The sequence below is a fragment of the Candoia aspera genome, chromosome 3 (assembly GCF_035149785.1).
Source record: "Candoia aspera isolate rCanAsp1 chromosome 3, rCanAsp1.hap2, whole genome shotgun sequence".
Lineage (NCBI taxonomy): Eukaryota > Metazoa > Chordata > Lepidosauria > Squamata > Boidae > Candoia > Candoia aspera.
Genome location: NC_086155.1, coordinates 20,838,077 through 20,858,434, shown reverse-complemented (window position 1 = coordinate 20,858,434; position 20,358 = coordinate 20,838,077). Strand labels below are relative to the sequence as shown.

General features: G+C 38.9%; 1 protein-coding gene across 1 annotated transcript in view; it reads right to left on the bottom strand.

The window, feature by feature from the left end:
* Nucleotides 1-8,226: 8,226 nt before the first annotated feature.
* PREX1 (phosphatidylinositol-3,4,5-trisphosphate dependent Rac exchange factor 1) overlaps nt 8,227-20,358 on the bottom strand; it is a 132,688-nt gene continuing 120,556 nt past the window's right edge. Inside the window, exons 29-39 of the mRNA XM_063297090.1 lie at nt 20,029-20,157; nt 19,143-19,184; nt 18,485-18,702; nt 17,125-17,224; nt 16,663-16,806; nt 16,163-16,277; nt 15,417-15,483; nt 14,049-14,236; nt 13,052-13,154; nt 11,881-11,948; nt 8,227-8,475 (exon numbers count right to left, since the gene is read on the bottom strand). Of these exons, the coding sequence (XP_063153160.1) occupies nt 8,433-8,475; nt 11,881-11,948; nt 13,052-13,154; nt 14,049-14,236; nt 15,417-15,483; nt 16,163-16,277; nt 16,663-16,806; nt 17,125-17,224; nt 18,485-18,702; nt 19,143-19,184; nt 20,029-20,157 (1,217 nt within the window). The 3' untranslated portion in view covers nt 8,227-8,432. The remainder of the gene's footprint in view (nt 8,476-11,880; nt 11,949-13,051; nt 13,155-14,048; nt 14,237-15,416; nt 15,484-16,162; nt 16,278-16,662; nt 16,807-17,124; nt 17,225-18,484; nt 18,703-19,142; nt 19,185-20,028; nt 20,158-20,358) is intronic.

The following is a 20,358-nucleotide window of genomic DNA, read 5'->3' as shown; positions in this document are numbered from 1 at the left end:
ATGTTGCAAGCAAATACATCTATGGATCTTTCACTGTTTTTTGTGGATGTGCATCTCACTGTGTTGAAGTACCAGAAGGAACCAAATCCTCAGTGTTTAAATCAACTTTGCATGCACCACCCTTCTGCACCTATAAACCACCATGGCAATACATGTGGAGATAGGTAACAGAGGGACTTCTATCTTTTTCCCTTCTTTAGAAGACTTTGCATGTCTCTATGTAACAAGCCGCTTACAGACTGATATTCTGAAGGTTTTCATTACTTCCTTCCTCTCTCAGTTCAGTTCTCTTCCTCTTCCGAGTTCAACCTGTGCAAGTCAGGTACTTCTGACCTCTCTCTCCATAATGGAGGACAGCATGCTAGAAGTTCTTAGCTGTAGAAAGATTGAAGTAACATAGGCTTTCCTATCAACCTGCTATTTCCTACATAAAGCTTATCTTCATCTTTTCTTTCATATGAAGCACCAGTTTCAATAATATTTTCTTCTAAAAGTTACACTCCTAATGTCAGTGTTTTTTCTCCCCATGCATTCCTTCCACCATATAAAGCTGTCTGCTATCCAGCACTCTGGACCTCTGACTAATAGCTTTGTAAGGAATCATGTGAAATCATAACAGTTGGGAGAAAGAAGGGAAAATGTAAACCAGGCCCACCAGCATTTTTAAAGGACTCAATTCACCACCACCAAACATCACCACCACCAGGAAGGATCCACTACCATCCCCAAATACATGCTGCTGAGGACCTCCAATGCCTCACTGCCCCCACCAGCTCTAGCACTGCCACTGCTCCACTAACTGCCAAACAATTGATTGACATGTCAGATATTCCTTTGCAGCCTGTGATTATTTTTAATCTATCTATTTATCATCTCTATCTCTATCATCTCTTTCTATCATCTCTATCTATCTCTATCTGCCTTTCCCCTCAACAAGTTGTGCAGGTGTGATGAAATGTATATTTATGAATGTAACTAAAATGTATCATAGTTAAGCTTTCCAGGACCTGCTAATAAAACCACATTTTATTGAGCCTAGGCTGATGCAATTCTCACGACAAGTAGTTACCCATTGCTCCAGCATCAGATGAACCAGCAAACCAAGCCAGTCCCAGTTTGCTGGTTAACAAACATTTTGTGGTGATTAGACAGCTAACATTTCCTGAATTTTTTCTTATTTACTATTTAGAAAAATAAAATAATAAACATAAAATAAGTGTAAAATATATAAGTATCCCAAGTGAATTAGACCTATGGGGTGTGTGCGTGTGTGTGTGTGTGAGAGAGAGAGAGAGAGAAAGAAATTTAATGTTCACCATTCCCATTTCCCCTCAGATTAAGAAAATGATGAGAACTGTTATAGTGTCCTATCTCTAGATCCAAAGACCAGAAGGGAAAATTACTCTCTGATTAATTCTCCTGTCCAGGTTAATCCTAACGACACAAGTAAAACAACAACCAGCCTAGTTTTAAAACTGTGGTTCAGGTGTTCTGTTTTAACTGCATTTCAACATGTGCTCATGTTTCAGTTGGCTTGGTTGGTTATGTACAAACAGCCATTGTGTGGTTTGGTTGGTTATGCACAGCCATTGTGTGGTTTGCCTGTCACAAAGTATGGGAGCATGCTTAAGGATAAGGCCTACCTTATTCTTTCATGTATGGACATTTTCTCAAGTTATAAGCAACTGTCACTTCAACCTGAGTAGGAGAGGAGATTCATCAATATGAGCAACCCAAATATTTCTCAGGGCAAAAATATTAATAGGATGTGTTCACACAGCCACATGAGATCTGAATGTTGTACTTGCAGAACCCAACACTTAGATCCTTAAACAGATTGTAAAGATTTGTCTTCAGAAACTCCTTACAATGCAGTGATGAAATAATGGAAAACAGCATGTGTTGCCATGGTGGCTGCCCTCATTCCACTCCTGTCACACTATTATCTTGCCAATAAATTTTTTATCTTGGCTTCCTGATAGATTTGGCATGGTAGCAGTTGTGAAGAAGTCAACATGTTCCAGGGATGGGTCATCTAGCAATGGGGCACAGCAAAATGACTCAGGATAGATCAACATCTGATACATCCAACACTTTCCTGCAGAAGTTTATTGAATCCAGCTGTGAGAACTCTTCACAGCTGAAATACTCTTGCAAGCTTTCTCTTGCTTGCTTGCTTGCTTGCTGCTCTTATGTGTGCCTGAAGAATGAGACTGACACAGTAAATGTTGGAAAATTAGAACACCCCATGTATATAAGCAGTTACAGAAGTCATTTCATGAAACTAATGAAATAATTATAATTTCCTGGCCACAGTGAACTTTTAAAAGTTTGATTTTAATTGGCATCAAAAAACAATTCATTATAGCAGCTACTTGTGATTTTTTTTAAAAATTCATATTTGGAAGAATTTGTAGAGCGTGTTCATTTAAGTCCGGTATACCACCTCCACTGCCCAAGGTGTACCAGGGTGAATCTGACAAACCTGACATGAGAATGAGTTCGAAAGGTGTCAAAAAAAAAAAAAGTCAAGATGGCAGCTGCAACTGTGCAAGTGAAGCTCCTTCCTTTTTTATGGGCATTACACATGTGCCACACATACACATGCACAGTCATGGCTGTCAAGTTGACTTTTTTACAGCTCTCCCCTCCCCCATGCATGCCCCTGCATATGCCATCACCTGCTAGTAATGTCCAGTGAAGAATGCAAAAGGACAGGCCAGTCTTTATGCAAGAAATAATCAGAAGACAAATCTAACTACACAACTGACGATCTCCAAGACCGCCAAAATGGTGCAGTTGGGAGGGAGGGTCCCAGTGAGGTGGGGTGGGCTGTTGGGGGGATTGAAATGTTTTATGTGGGGGTGGAGCAATTGGGATGCTTATACCTGGGCCTGGGAGGGAATGGGAGGGGTCAAGGGGCTGAGGGGGCAGGCAGGGCCATCTCAACGGTGATGGGAAGAGGGGGATAGGGCAGGAATCAGAAGGCAGGCCGTACTCCAGGACACAGGGCCCACTGCTTGAAAATAGTTCTGGCCCTCGGCTTCTCTCCTCTGTGCCTGACAACTGGATCCTTGTGGTCCTGGGCTCAGGCTGTTGCTTTTGAGTGCCAGGCTGGGGTGTAACGAAGCTGCCCTCATCCATTATCTTATCTTGGAGGAAGGTGCCAACCTGACATGTCTCATCAAGACCTGGTTGGGCCCAGGGGGGGGGCGTCCCCTCTTGGAAATATGCCCACCTGGCTAAACGAATCTGGCAAAGTTGGCACTCTTTGGGTTCCTTCGATTAAGCAATGCTATCGGGACCCTGGAAGAGTGTCTTCTCTGTCACAATGCCTGCCCTCTGGAATGAGGTTTCCCTTGAGATCTGGATGGCTCCCACCCTGCTGGCATTTCAAAGGGGCCTGAAGACATGGCTCTTTGCCCAGGCCTTTAGTGAGGGTGAGTGAAGCCCCCTTATCTTATTTGTTCCCATCCAGGTTTGTCATCTCTGCCATTTTTCTTCTTTTTTGTGTAGTTCATTCCCTTGTTTTTAAAAGTTTTTAACAATTTGTAAGCAGCTGAGAGTCACTGGGAATCGGGCAGTATGTACATTTAATAAATTATTATTAGTTGTTTTTTAGGTTGTGAGCCATTGAGAGTCTGCATATGATTGCAGCAGGGTATAAATGTGATAAATAAATGCTTCAGGCTTTGAATATATTTTGAACCAGCCATTTGTGGCTTATTCAATAAGCCATGATTAAGCAAACCATAGATCAGTGCAATGTGAGTCTTCTTCTGTCTCCCTCACACATGCACACACACTAAACTTAGCATTAAAGTAAATGCCTAATCTAAGCTACAGTCTCTGCAGTAGAAACTGCAATTATTTTCACTTTAGCCAGTCTCAGCAATGCTAACTGTCTTGTAATTTTAAATATAAAAAGAATCTGCCTTATCTCTGGGTTAACAATGCTGTGTTCACATTACATGCTATATCCAACAAACTAAACCATATTATGGCTTAGGTATGTGCAAAACCAAACAATCCACTCCTCCTTCAGATCACATTGAGCCAGCTACTCTGGGGTGATTCAGCAATATGCCAATGTTAATCCTTCAAATTAGTAGTAGTTTGTGGTGTTATGCATATCTAAGGCCCCAAACAAGGTGGTTTTGTCTGGTAAATTACACCTAGAACATCACAGCTGGCTTGCCAAGGTCTGAAGGAGGAACGGAACATTCCAGAGTTCATTTCCAGAACATTTGGTTTTGCATGTTCCTATTATGGCTTAATGCAACAGGCTACTTAACTCAGTATGCTAAAACATGCTGGGTTTTCACATCACATTGAACCACAAAGTACCCAGCTTTTTAGCCTAGCCTAATATGTTATGCAAATCCAATCAAGATTTAGCTGTAGATCTTGATTAGATGAGTTGAAGCTTATATTCATTCTTAGATATCTTCACTGAAATAGAAAGGAATGACATCACATGCTACATTTTCATGTAGACCTCTGAGACCTTGGTCTGGATAACTGGCTACATTCTTTTTTGAACAAAGCTCTCCAGTAATTTCCAATAAAGATATCTGCAAACTTAATGGGAAAGGGCACTGAAAATGAAACCCAAAGTCTCAATAATGTAATGTCTGAATCAAATGCCAAATTTTCCATAATGTTCTCTTCATTATGACATTAAGGAACCTCTGAGATAATGAAACACAGCTGCTATTTAATGCAGCAGGGCTGTGTTTAACTACTGATACTTTTTGTTGAGATATCCCAAATGAATTTTTGCTCCCCCTGCCCATATATATTTTCCCACTTAGAGAAGTTGAGAGGTTTGGCAGAGCAGAGACGAATTAGAATCTTCTCTCACTGTGCTTATAAAACAAGGGAAGGGCAACATAAAAACAAAAAGGCGTAATTTTAAAATTGACTTTTCTGTGGGAACTATCATTTTATAATAGATGAATATCTGCTTGAGAGACTAATTTAAAAAAACAAAAACCAAACTTGATTTGTCAATTTTCCACTGAGTTATGATGAGAGTAACCAATTTGGGAGGTGAACAAGCCAGCACCAATAGAAATTGCAGGACAACTACAAGGATCAGCAATGAATGGAACAAAATAGGTTAGACATCAAATGTATTAACTCATTTATCTTATCATAAGACACATACACATATACATCCCATTAGCAATACAGCAAGGAAAAATGAAAGCAAGCTACTGGAGTTGACTTCACAATGACAGTGTACTTTTTATATACATACAGTACATCTGAAAATGCCAATTACACGTTGCTATAAAAATATGATCTGTTACTTCCCCAGATTGGCAAAGCCATTGTTTTCAGAAAGACTCCATACAAGTTTATTCTAAAGAAAAGTGATTGCTCCTTTATTGTGTGTGACAGAGATGGATGAAGGGTAAGGGAGCTTCCAGGAGCTTGTTTCAGTGCTGTGATCAGGGAAATGTCAGTTGCAGACTTGTAAGAGAGGAGACCAGGGAAACATGCAATAGATGTTCAGTGTAATTGCATAGGAGAATCTCACCCAGATCGTACTATCCCACCCAAGTCAACCACCTTCAGAGCAACCGTGTGCTACATCAGGTACAAAGCATTTAGGCAATGGCTACTCTAGTTAAGGATTCTGGGAGCTGACACCCAAAGTATCTGGAGAACACCAAGATGTAGAAGACTGTATTTAGGCCATGGGAGGGAGTTCAGCTGGAGTAACAGCAGCAGCTCTACACCTTGCTCTCTCTAGTAATATTAGCAGACACTGCACTCTTATTCTTCTACTGAACTTATCCCAATGCCCTGTGACCCTTTCAATGCCAATATATGGTTCCATTTTACAGGCATTCTCCAGACATGCAGATGTTGTGGGCAAGAGATGCAGGAATAATTCTACTCTCCCCTCCATATGTTCACTTCTGTGCACTGGACAATGCTTGTGAACACAGATTGCAGCCTTCTTGGTTTGCTTAGTGAATGCTCACTTGCCACTGTACAATATGAGCAGAATCCTCTACAGTACAAAATGTGCACACTTGAAAGTGAAACAGTGAATTATGCAAACAGAAAGTGACTGGTCCCTTTGAAAGGAATCCTTAACATACTTCTGCAGCTATCCCATAAGGCCTTTCATGACCGTACATTACTCTGGCATCTAAACTATGGTATATCACCTTTACGTTCAGTGGGGTGTGTAGGAGGCAAGAGCAACAACAAAATTCTTGACATTCTAATTAGGCCCCAATATTGGTTACATGAATCAATCTTCACAGTGGTCTCAATGACAATGAAGGGCATAAGGCAAATTAATAGATGTTGGGACATGCAGAAGGCTGATGCAAGGCTTAGATTAAAATCTAATTTTTCCCTAGCTCGGTAGTCATGCACAGCCAGCCTTCACGATTGTGCACCTAAATGCTATTTGCTGAGAAACTCCCATGTAAAATATTAGTCTCTCTCCTGGCTAAACTGTTTTAAGCCTACATTTATGTTTTAAGCCTACATTTAGATGCTCACCCTATGTCACTGTATATAATGGGGAAAATAAACTGCTGTATTTCAGTTGTAGCATCCAAGCAGCATGAAACAAGATGACTACCTCAGTTTGCTGGGAAAATCTTCCAGAGAATTTTACTAATTTTAGATTGAGTTCCATTCAGTAGCTTATTAAAAGCAACAATTAAAGGTATTTTTCAACTAAGGATTTTGGATTTTTTTCTTAATCCAATTTTTAAGGTGGTTTTTGCCAGGAAGCCTAAGGCTGCCATCTGTTGGCCATGTATCCATATGACAGTCTTATTTATTCTAATATGAATAAATGATAGTCTTATGTAGTAGTCAGAAATGAATTTGTACTTTAACTAGAATCTCAAATAAAATCAGATTATCACTTCATGTTTCCTTCTCTGATCAACTTCCTCACCCAGAGGAGAAGCAAAGGAACCATTTTCAGTGTAACATACAAAAATGAAGATTTTGATTATTAGCAAACATTGGAGTTTATTAAATGCCCTATTCAAAGTCTCCCTCCCCTCAAAAAAATCCTTTTCTGCATGCCTTAAATACCACAAGTCACCTTAAGGAATTTCTATGCATGCCCAGCAATATGCATTTTACAGCATATTATGGTGTTAAATTATTATTATTGATATAGATGAGTATTAGTTTTATTCCCCTTAATTTCTTCTAGTACTGTATCTTGATCAACTTGGATAATTCATTTAAGGCACTCACTCCACAAGAATGTTATTTCTGGCCTGAGATTGCTCTTTTTTAAAAAAAAAAATTACATTGCGGTTGGTAATTTAAAAGTAAATCACCATGCTAGTAATCATCCTGATCAAACTGAAAAACATTTCTAAAATTGGAAAAAATTAAGTACATTATATACACAACCAAATTTTTGTTTTAAATTACAATCCACTTGTATTCTACTTTAAAAAAACTGATTAAAGTCTACTTAAATACTGCCAAGTTTTAAATATCATAATAGTATTTTCAGTGAACTACTACCTATCTACCAGCATATTGGCCCTTTTGAAACAAATACTTCTTTTATTTAAATCTTGCATATATAGTAACATATTCCAAAAACAGATCTTCTATTCCACATAAATAAGTATATTTCTGTTCTTGTTTTAAAAACCTTCATATGTTTAAATTATTGAAGCAAAGAGCTATGTTTTGCTTCCCCTTTTGTAACAACTTGTTTTTGTTTTTTTAAATCCTTCATTGTTAATCTCACTGGTAAAATATAACTGTATTTCCAGGATACATAATGGACCATTAGTTTTTGTTTTTAACATGTTAACTGCAAATCCTGAACTTTACAGTAAAAGTTAAAAGGAATTTCTTGTAGAAAGTCTCATGGAATGTGTACTCTATAGAGTGGAGTTTGGTTTATATTAGTATGCAGTGAAAAATTCTTTGAACAAACCAGCCAATGTGTGCTATTTGAAATTTCAAAGTGCAAGTGAGTCTACATTTTCTTGTTTAAAAAAGTGAGTGTTTGTGAAACTCTCATTCAAGGCAACTGGCCAACACTTTGCTAGAAAGTCTGTGGTAGTCCAAACACCATGGCAGGTGGGTTTGCTTCACCTTGGATCTTCTGTGCCCATCCAAAATTCAGAATCCACAATGTTCTATATCAGGCAACCTGAGAAAGGCGATTCTTCCATCCATCCATATTCTGGAGAATATGTTTTTGAGAGCCCAGAAACAGTAAGCATGCCTGCCCTCATAATCTGGCAGGATTGAAGGGGAAAGAAAAGTCCTTAGTGCACTGGACTGCCTAAAAGAACAGAAACCAGGACCCTCCTCTGTTTTCTGGACATAGCACCACTGGCATAAGACAGTACTCAGGCAGAACTGCTCTCCACTGAACACTTCTGCGACTCCAAGATAACCCGCTTCCTTTCCACTTACAAATCTCCATCTGCAGGCGGTTGACACAACTTGTAGATTCTGTAAAAATGGACATATAAGTTGGTGTTACAAAAAGAACTTTAAGGATAATGTGGCAGAGCAAAGTAAATCAAATTGCTTTAAAGCAGCCATGCCCAATGTCTGGCCCTCCAGATCTTATACTCTCAAAATTTTCATGCCTTTAGCCATGCTGGCAGGGAATTAGGAATGCAGTCCATTATATCTGGAGACAATCTATTTATTTATTTATTATTTTATTTATTACTGTATTGATAAGGCTACTCAACAACATGACTCTGGGTGGGGTACAACAACAACAAAACCGTAAACTGTAAACCCAAAAACTGTAAACCCAAAAAGAACCACATAACTTTAAAACATACGCATTTAAAATGCAGAATATAAAATGGCAACCAGCACCTTAATAAAAACAACCAAAAGGGGACTCCACTCAAGTGACCCAAATGCCTGGGGGAAAAGCCAGGTCTTACCTATTTGGGACAGATGTGTGTTATATTACCTCCCTCCAAGGCATAGGCAATTCAAAGCAAACTGTAATTCACCTATGGAATGTAATGATTCCTTTGAATCCCCTTTTCCCTATGGAATGCTTAATGATATGAACATGCAAAACTAATTCCTGTTGAAGAGGCAACTGGTATATTTTGTCCTCTACTATCTGTTTCAGCAGCTGCCTAGAAGCTAGGAGCAAGTCTTTCTTATTTCAACTATATTTTGTATGCAAAATACTGCTTTGCCTTTGAGATATGAACAATGTCTGCTATGACTTGCTAACAGATAATAGCAAAAATGGCCTGAAAAAGTATATTGAAAATTCAGACAAGATACAGAAGAGAAAGGAATGTTCTCACTATCTTCAGAATGACAATACAAGCCAACCTTTCACCTTTGCCAGTTATTGTGGTGTACTTAAAAACAGTTTGCATTTTTTGTAATTATTTGATTGAAGTTTTTAATAGACATAGTAAAAACAAATACAAACTAAACATTTAAAGAAAAGTAAGAACAAATTTTAAAAATGCAAGAGAAAGAAATAAAAAAGAGGAAAGAAAAGGAAAATGAAAGCCAATAATCAAGATGTGGCCTCCAACCTTCATCACACCAAGCACAAGCTAACATGATAACTCTTCACCCTCTTTTAAAATTACAAACAAAAGCTCTTCTTCCCATAACCTAACTCATATCTATACGCAGTCCAGAAATCTTCATCTTTTCAGCAAAAAGTCCATTAGATGCTACCAGAAATATCACACAGATAATTTATCCCCGATCAAAAAGTCCAACTTTATACTCCTTCCTTTTGCACTTCACAATCTTGGACTTTAATTCATTCCAGTGATGTCGCAGGATTTGATCTTTCATCAATCTTTGGCATGCGAAGAGATTCTTCAGATCCTTTACCAAGTTACTTTGTAAATCCAGTAAAGAGGCACCATCCAAGATTTCTTGTCGCAGGTGCTCCTTGTCCAAGTCCTTTTCTTGATTTGTCTTTTGAATTTCCATTTTAGTTTTATTATATTCCATACTTACAGGTTCTATTATATCTGTGTCAGGTATTAAGTTGCTTTTTAAAATCTCCCTTAACATCTTCTAAGGTTTAACAATAGGAACCTGTATGCTTTGTAAGATATTAGTTATTAATATCTCAGTCCATTTTCTGAAGAACTCTTAAGTAACTCAAAAGTTATACCAGGATTGGCCATTTTAAAACCCTAGTTTAAAGGGTGATAGATGCACTTTCCCTTTTTTTTCCTTTCTGCCTGGTCCTTTAGTCCCCTCTAGTGTCCATTTGCCACTTTCAAAGAATCTCAGTTCCTAATATGGATTTAGTTCCGTTTCAGTCGTTTCCCACGGGTGTAGCATTTAATTATATACTTGGTTTTCAAATCGTACAGCTAAAGTACAAATGTTCCAAATTCCTCTGGTCTCCTACTCTGTTTATAACTTCCTTATATCAATTTTTTTTTTTGCTTTTTGCCAATTATATATCATTTTTAAACTCTTAAGTCTCGATTTAAAATTCCTTGTAGAAAGAAGGCAAAACTCACCAGGTGTCAAATTAAACTAAGTGTTTTGAAGGTCTCTAATATCCATGAGATAGTTAAATAGATCATTTCCAAAGGTGATTAGAAAGTGAGTGTAGCTGGCTCACTGTCCTTTTTAAAGGCTCTGCCATGGCTGACAGCAAGATTTGTCTCCCTTGTCTCCTGGTGCTCAATCCAACAGGGACTGCTGTTCTACGATCCCTTTGCGAGGAGCTGGCATTGTGCTTGTGGGCAATTTCCCATCCTTTCCTTCTCAGAGTGGTTCCAAAGGACTGGTCTATTTGCCGGTCCCTTGTTCTTCACCACGGTTGTTGTCTCCACTGTTCGCGGAGACTGCTTTAGTCAGCCGTAGCTCATCGAGAAGCATTCTAATTTGCAATTTCTAATATTTCAGAACCTATATATTGCTGCATTTCAACATTTTACCCTCAATGGTCCTAGATGGCAAATGCATGAAGACCACTTATAATCTAATAATTTAACTCTGTGGAGTATTGGAAACTTTGGTCCATGTCCTCTTATACTGTCGTATCTACAAAGGTGCCTAAGATACATGAATTGCCACATTCAAACTTTCCCTGTTGGGCCTGATGAATCTCAAAGAATAACTGCAAGTGTAACCAAATTTGCTGAAGCAGCTTTGGAATTTGCCATCACTAGCTGACCGCCAGCTAACATCCTTTTATTTCATGGTAGCTCAACGATTGCTCAATAGAATCATATTCAACATTCCTTGCATTTGTCCTTGTTCTTGATTTCCACTTAGAATTCTACCTGTTTTAAAAGGGGTAAATGGTGTGTAACATGCTCTGACTTCTCATTTAACCCTATTGTGCTATTATTTCAGTCTGTGGTTGTAATAATAAAGATTGACCGCTTGTTATTCTTACAGATATGAAAGCTAGGGAAATAGGTCCATTCTGCATCATCAGACCCTGAGCTAGGTGCTATGTGTTCAGGGTCACTGAGAACATCAGGTCCAGAGAAGCTTCCTTCCTTTAGTCTCCCTAGACTGGAAAGCTCTACATGGTCATTTTTTTAAATCTCCCTTTGCCATTTTTTGAAAGCACTAAGTATTCATGCTTGTTGCTTATATCTTTTATATCAATCATTTTAATGATTAAGTTACTTAATCTCTTCATGCGGCCCATAGCCTTGTCTCTCAACACTCTTCAGGCTGCTGATCATGCCTTGATAATTTCAAGTCATTATAATGCCAAAAGGGTTAGGGGGGAATAACATATGCCTTGAAGAACAGCCATAAAACTGTTGCAATTAATGATAGCACAAAGTTAACTGGATAAATGTGTATGCTTACATGTGTGCATGCTCAGAAGATAGTTCACCAGAAAAGTCATAGCTGAACATAGCTACCTACCGGGGTGCAGATTGAGGCATCTGATCCATCACTTTCAGATTTTTTGCAGAGATTTCAACCCGTGGTCCCTAAAGAAAAACATACAAGAATAGTTACATTGGCAGTACTAATAAAACATTGTAGCCCTGGAGAACTACATTATTTTCATTTGAAAATCTATTCATGGCCATAAAGCAGCTTTGGAAAAGAGGGAGGTGGTGTCATGACCCCGTTGCAAGGCACAAAGAGCCTCACAACGTGGATCATGATCATTAAGGAAAAGAGGAAGGAGATAATTAAAACAGTGCTTAAACAAAGCACCCAAAGCACCCACACCCATGGACTCATTATACAGCTGAAAAGAAGGGCTTCAGATAAGCAGCGATAAGCCGCACCTGGTGCCCTGGAGGACACACCGGAACCAAGAGGACAAGGAAAGACACCGGGAAAACGCCCACACAGCCATCAAGGAGCCCATCAAGAGGGATTGGGGACAATGAAGGGTGGAGGAGCACGGGACCCCGCAAGAGGGTATAAACAGGGCGCCTCACCACCGCACCCCCGTTCCCGTTTTTCATTCTGTCAGCCACCATTCCAATAAACCGGAAATCCTTAATATCTATTAAGTGAGTCCGTGCCTTATTGCAAAGCGAGACTGACCCTGACAGGTGGTAGAGTAGCCTTCTGTCTTGTTTAAGATGAAAGACTTCAGTATGTGTTTTGCAGCTGCTACTGCCCAACACACTGAGAGTGTCACAATACAACAGGATGCTGACAAGTATCCTGAGAGCATGCATGACAATATGTGCATTCTGCACAGACTGCACTTCTCCCTTTAAACCAAGGATGAGCAACATGTGGCTTTTCAGATGTTGCTTCCCTACAGCTTCCTGAAATCCCTATCAACATGGCCAGTGATGAAGTATGCTCAAAACTGTAATTTGCTAACATCTGGTGAAACAAAACTTCTCCATTTTGCTTAAAGTACACACTTTATAGGTTTGGAAGTATTTATCATAAACATGTCATTCTTTATTACCTTCTGTATCATTAAATGATGTGGATACCTTGCATATAAAAGTCCTGAGAGCACATACTACAAGTAATATCTTCTCTTAGTTGTACATTCATTGTCCCATTTGGAAATTTATGGTTGCTAATATTATTTATTGAATGTTTCATTAATACTCACTTGCTTTCTCATTATGTCTGTTGCCTGCATAATACACTTGGGCAAGAGTCCATGACTTCGAGCCAATATTGCTGCTTGCTCCAATGACACACACAGTGTGCTCCTAATAATATAACACAAATAACATTCCATTCAGGAGCTCAACACACAGTCAGCCCTATACATCAGATATCCATAACCTGCAGGCTGCCTCCAGCCCCACCCCTCCCAGAGAACCCTCCAAAACGTGTCACCAAATTATACATTTCTAATGTCATAGAAGTAAAAATGACTGAGTATCACATTAATGCATTTACTAAATATTGTGTAATTTTAATTATATCCACATTTCCATTAAATTCTATTACCTTTAGGTTTTCTGCATTCCTTTTCCAATTCTTTGCCCTGGCCCCATTCATTCTGTCCTGTTCATGCCTACCTTAGGGAATGCAACTGTAAGGGCACCACATGTGTGGGACATGGCCTGAGAAACTTTGCCCATACATATTTTCCTGTAAGTTTATTCAAATTCATGGGACATATATCTGAGAAGGACTTAGAAGATATGGATAGGGCTGCAGCTAATTTTTGCACATCACTCTTGATAACTTAAAGATCCCACTCCTTTCTGAATACCAGTTTAAAACACCATGAATATAAATTATTTTATATAATGTAGCCCTATACAACAACAGCAGGAGAAGCAAATCATTTAGAAAGCAAGATTTAAAAACATCAACCATTTTAAAGGTGCAAATGACACTAAAATGTTATAGGTCTATATTTAAAGCAAATTCAACTTTATGTTTTTTAATAATAAAGATAGTGCCAATTGTGGAAACTGGAATTATTTCTCCCTACACCAACATAGCCTACAGGCTTTTAGATTTATCATGAGGCGTTAATGTAAAATGTCTACAACCTACACTGGAGTCTCAAACTTGCAGCCCCTCCAAGTCATTTTCTGCAGCCTACCCCAAAACTTAGAGGAACTCAAATTGATTTGGAAAAGTCTCACCTTTGCATCCCAGTGCCACACATTACAACCTGGCAGGCTCCAAGGCGATAACAGAATTCAGAAGAAATAGGCAGCAGTCCAGCCCCTGCTATGTAATTACTAGAATAGCCAGACTGATTGCTTTTTGTGCTGACAAAAGATTTCATTAGTCTGCAAAGCTCCTCCATTGCATTGATGGGCCGAATAAGCTGCAAAGGCATAGAAAACCTTTCTCAGTACAACTTAGCCTCTTTCCTTTCTGAAAGTTGTATCCAGTGCAAACCCTTATGTCCATATCTATTCAGTATTATTGCTGTTGCTATTTTGTGCCTTGGAATCAGTCTTGACTCTTGGCAACTACATGGAGAAGTCCATGCAATGAGTTTCGAAATTAGAATACAAGAACCAGTTTGGTGTAGTGGTTAGGCTAGAAACCGGGAGACCATGACTTCTTTGAGGCCTTAGGCACAAAGCCAGCTGAGTGACCTTGGGCCAATCACTCTCTCTCAGCCCTAGGACGCAGGCAATGGCAAATCACTTCCCAAATCTTGCCAAGAAAACTGCAGGGACTAGTCCAGGCAGTTGCCAGGAGTCAAAAGCTGACTTGAAAGCACAAAATAAATAATAGATGCTAGTGTATTGTGAATTGGGATTGTTATGCTAGAGCTCTCCATGCAATTTTTTATTGTACAGAGAAAAGAATGATTTGAATTAATATTTATGGTATAGAGAATGGTTTGATCCTTCCTCTGTGGAATAAGGTCCCAATCCTGATTATTCTTTAAAGCTGAATTTAGGTCTGGGAAGGAAAAAAAAAAACCCTGCAGGCTTAAAAAGTTTGAAGTCTGTACATTTCCTTTCAAGTGGCTAACTGCAACCTCAAAGGGCAATCCAGATCAGGATTATGGAGTGGAAACTGGAAGACCATTTTACTCGCACTAGCAAAATTAGACAGGTCACAGGTAACCTTGGAACCTATTGCACGTGTAGTTTGGCATGTGTATTTTGACATTCCTGACAGCTAAATTCATCCGTTTCTCTCTTTTTTAGCTATACACTTAAAATGCGTATGAAGAAACTTGGAGGACATTTGGAAAATGTTATCACACTATTTTGCACTGGGTGAAAACATTTGGTTAACTTCCTTCAACCAATCACCTTTCAGATATGGCTGGGAACATATTGGAAGGCACCAGCTTCTGGAAGCCTGCTCTAGCTAATAAGGAGGTCCGGTTTGATCTGTTTCACACAGTAGGTTAAGCCTGATCTCTCTCCTTCTGCAACTGTTAGATTATAAGCAACAGCTTTCATCTTAACAGTTGAAGTAGCAGCCTCACCAGTTCCCGCTTTGCCAAACAACTGAATATATGAGCAGAAAGGTTACTATACCTGATGAATTTTCACAGCTGTGGTGTTCGAATCTGTAGGCAGGTTGGATCGTTCAAGGTAAAATGTCCTGAAATTAAGCAATAATTAGTTTATAATTATGCAGTTTCAAGCATTCCTATGAAGCATTTTAATTCCCAAAAGGAACCAATCACTGCAGGCTCACACATGGCCTAACTACACCTGGATGGTCCAAAGAGTAATGACAGATTAAAATTAGACAGATTTCCAATTCCAATTCTTCTACAATTATAAAAGAGTACAAGAGGTGGGCCAGGTCCACACAAATTATGGAATGAGCCCACACCTTTCTTCTCAATTGTTCCTTTCCACATTCTCGCCAAATCTAGCACCCAGCTTTGACAGTCTATTTCCAGTTCCAGCCCTCTATTGCCCTCTCCCTTTCTCTCTTTGATCACTCTCTCTCCTACATATAATTAAAATTCAAAATAAAACTCGAAAGGAACTCCTATTTGTATGACTTAACTCAAATAGTCAATTTCTAGCAACAGAATAAAGCTTCTCCTATGACACAGGTAGAAAATGTAAAGTTTAGCTTCATTGTTCACTGAGGCTAAAAGGGTGGTATACATGCCATGGGTCCCACCCACTAGGTTCAAAATAAAGCTTCCTATCTTTACTAATGTTAAGTGTCATGTATAGTGGTAACATGGATACATTTTTTAAAAATAATTTTGATTCAGTTGCCATGGCTGTCTACAAACAGTATTCTTTTGATGCTATGGTACCTGAGCTTGCGATAATACTGTTGCACCTTCTCAAGAGAGTAGGAATTGATTTGATGCTGAAGTTCCTCCTGAGATGACCCATTTGGCAGGACTTGGCCTTCCAGGTTTTCAAGGGCTGTAAATATTTTAATGAAAAGTCTAAAGCAGCTGTTATCAATTCTCATACGTTCCATTATTATCATTATTCGGTAATAGGAAAAGGGGGAATCTTTTGAATTAATTGGATATAATCTTATTCTGTCCATTTAATCTTGCCAAGGGTTGATGTGAGGTCAAAAAAAGGATGCTTACTTATGGGTTGGTGATCAAACATTCATCCCATTAAATTTGTGAAAAATACTTTCTAGTATCTACTGTCTATCTGCCTTGATTAGGCTTAAAATTTTGAAATTATTTGTCTATTTAACTTCCACTAACTTGGCCTTCATCAAGATTTCAGTTCAACTATGTTAGGGACTTAATATAAATAAATGCATGAAAGAAAAGGATTCCACCTGTACCTTTTGTAAAGAGCACTGCATGCAGTTTCAGACTTCCTCCATTCTGAAATCGGGAAGGTAGTTTGGAAAAGTAGTAACTATCCAGGAATAAGGTTACCTTCAAAACTTGCCGATTTCCCTCAACGTGATAAAAGACATGAGTGTCTGGAGGAAACAAGAAAAAGGATATCACAAATTTGGGGGGAAACAGTATTACAAGATAACCAACAGGAGGAAACTATGAAAATGAAACCCATTTGTAGTTCATTTGTTTCATTTTTCCTTGATACTGCTCTTAAACTGTGCAACTTCTGTTGGATTAAGGGTTGTAAAAGGTACATCTTAGAAAATAAAAGGTTTTTTCTGCTTCTACTGAAATTCCAGTCTCTGTGATTTAGGCAACAGAATGCATTATTTTACCATTCGAACAAACAAAAGTCATACAAAAATTAGAAAGTCAAGGGAGACAGCATCTAAACTCACTTGCTACAAAACACTCATCCAGCTGCTTGAAATAAAAGGCAACCTTGTCCAGCTCTGAGAGGGTGGCCTGAATATCTTCCAGCATGGTTCGCTCTTCTTTCTAAGGGAGAAAGAAATATGACAAAAAGGTGAATAGATGTCAAGAAGGGATACACAAAACCTTCTCTTCACAACAACTGGAATTATAGAAAGGAGGATAGACAGGTTGTGACTGTGACTAAGACCATGTCTGAACCCTTCATTCTCTGAAAGGCATTCACTTTCTGATTTTTTTTAAATGTAAGCCTGCACCTCTAACATACATTGTCCACCACATGACTCATATGGTGAGATACATTAAAAATCGTAAGATACATTAAAACTTTGTGAGCAACAAGAACTTGAGACTCAAATGACTATGAAAAAAAATTGCCCTTATATTTGGTACATTTCCATGTTGCAAACACATTCAGTGCAATGCAAGATGCGGTTTCTCACCAGCAGAGGACAGAACACTTCACACAATTAGCTATCCCTTACAGCTAATACTCTGTACAGCATTAATCTTGCTACAATGTGGTTAACTTTAATTTTTTTAACAATGTACATCCACTTTTCTTGCTTTTGTCTTTTGAGTGAGAAGCCAAGAAGATAAAACTCTTGCACATTTAACATGGTTGCACAGAAGACATAATATGGACAGGTACAGCTTGTCACTTAAAGGAGAGAAAAGTCCAAACAGATGGATTTGTTGCTGTGTATGGTGAATCAAACTCTTGGTCTGTTTATTCAGTACTGCCTGCAATGACTGCCACTACCAATTAGAAATAACTTCCCTGACCAATTTTCTTCTTGCATGCAAAGCCTGCTCTCCAGCAATGAACTGCACTCACTAACTTTCTCATAATTATTAAAGGTGCAATTTTGTAGCTATAACACTCTGCCAGACAGTGCCCTGCACAACATACAAACCCAGTTTCTCTCTTCTTGTACCTATTAAGACAACATGTACATATACAGACCTCTCAGATCCCTTCACACCCTTGCCCAAAGTAGCTTCTCCTTTGGCACATGTAGGAGAATCTGAAGTTTAGCTGCATTGGCCACGGTGGCTAAGCAGGTGCTACACATGCACCGGGTCCCGCCCACTAGCTTGAGATCCTTGCACATATTTCCCAGCTGCACCAGAAACCAGCATGCGGAGGTGTGAATGGGGACTGAACTGTTATTTTCCATGCAAATTACACAATGCTGCAAACAAAAGCAGTTTCATTTTCCCAGCCTTTGCAAATATATTTAGGTCAGAAGATGAGTAATGAGAGAACTGCACACTTCCTTATTTTGGTTTTCTAAGTTTGAGGAAATGGTTTTCTAGCCTTACCACACTGGGTGACAGCAAGGACTGGTAGTTGAGCAACACTCCCGTAGCTGCTATCTGCTCCAGCCACTTCTTACTGGCTTCCCGGCTGCTTTCTTCATATTCTCCGTTGTTGTTGTATCTATAGTTGAGCGCTCCCAATAACTGCTCTGAAAATGTGCAAATGGCTGCCACCAGGGCCTGACAGAAAATTACATCTCTTCTAACTTGCAGTTCTGTATCTGGAAGAGGAAAGAGAAACAAGAACTGGGATCAATAGGCTACAGCAGTGCTAGCTGGGGAATTCTGGAACTTGAAGTCCACACATCTGAAACTGGCCAAGGTTGAGAAACACTGGGCTGGAGCTACTGCATGTGTTGCTTGGGCTTGTTGCTTTAAATAAATAAGTAAGATGATTCATGGCAGCCCATATGACAATGCTGATATATGCCAAAAGGTTTATTCTCCCCACCTCACCGTGAGGAATAGAGTTTTTCACAAGACCAGCGAGAAGATTAGGATGAATAGAGGTGTCCAATCTCATCCCAAATCCTGAAAATAATAGTTTAATACTATTCCTCCCCTGAAATGGAATGAAAATATTCTTCAAACTGCATGTCTGTCTCTTAACACTGCTTGGGAGGTCAGCTGCAAGGGGCATAAGATCCAGGAGCTGCTTTACCTGTGCATTTCAGCAAAGCCAACAGGAGCTGATTCTTTCCATCTAGAAAGAAAAATAAACTTAAATAAAGACTAGAATTTAATCATATCTTCCTTAACTGAAATGACAATGCATGCTAAGAGTCCCCCTTTTGGGAGAGATGGGTGGTGGCAAAATTTAATAAATAAGTAAGTAAGTAAGTAAGTATTGAGCCTTAGTGATAGATACTGGGGCTGAAGCAGTCTTAGAAAGTGAACCTTGTAATCGGGTATATGCTCCCTACAACTCAAGTGTTGCTAAACTATCATTCCCAGCAGTATCCACAAACATGGCCCATAATGAAAGTCCTGGAGAACCATAAAGTATCAGAATCTAAAGACTGCAAAGACTGATACCACCAGAATCCATCAAATTTACAGAGGAAGGAGCCATAGCTCTGTGGCAGAATCCATTCCTGGAATCAGTAAATTCTGTATTTAATCCCAGGCATCTTCAGATAGAATAGGTGTTGGATGAAGCATAGGGAAATCAAATGTTAGTCCTCCATCAGCAACAGAAGCTCGTTGAGTGACCTTGGGACAGTTGCTCTCTCTCAGCCCAACCTACCTCACAGGGATAGCACTGTGGTTTTGTACTGTGCTTAGATATAAATGCATAACAAACAAAAATATTAAAATTGATTCCCCTAGCAGTGGAATAAGATATAATATTGAGACAGCTTATGGCAGCTTCCTATGTTTTCTGTTTCTAAGGTCCAATCTACCACCACATTCTAGTTGGGAAGATTTTAACAGCAATTTCCATTATTTATTCAGTTATTTTACTCCTCTTGATCCCAACCTTCTCTAAACTTTCTTTATAATATGGAACTTTTTAACAGTTCTTTTCCAGCTTTCCATTCACAAACCTTCCACATATTTTTGAATGGTATCAACAAGGTTTTTAATGCGAAGTGGGAGGTTCCAGGGATCTTCCTGAATGCTGATCTGAATCTTGTTCCTGCTTCGAATAGTGGTTTCTTCTTTCTGCTTAAATTCTGCAGAACAAGAAAAGATTTTAGTTCTCACAATGAAATAATACCAAAGTGGTATAAAACAGCAGCTAATTACATCCTGTGCTAATCTTGGCTAAGCTTATTTCTTTGTAAAGGAAAATATCACTAAACTAGTTTTGATGAGATACTATTTTTATTGAATTATGATTAACAAACATTATCAAGTTAAATAACATAAATCCA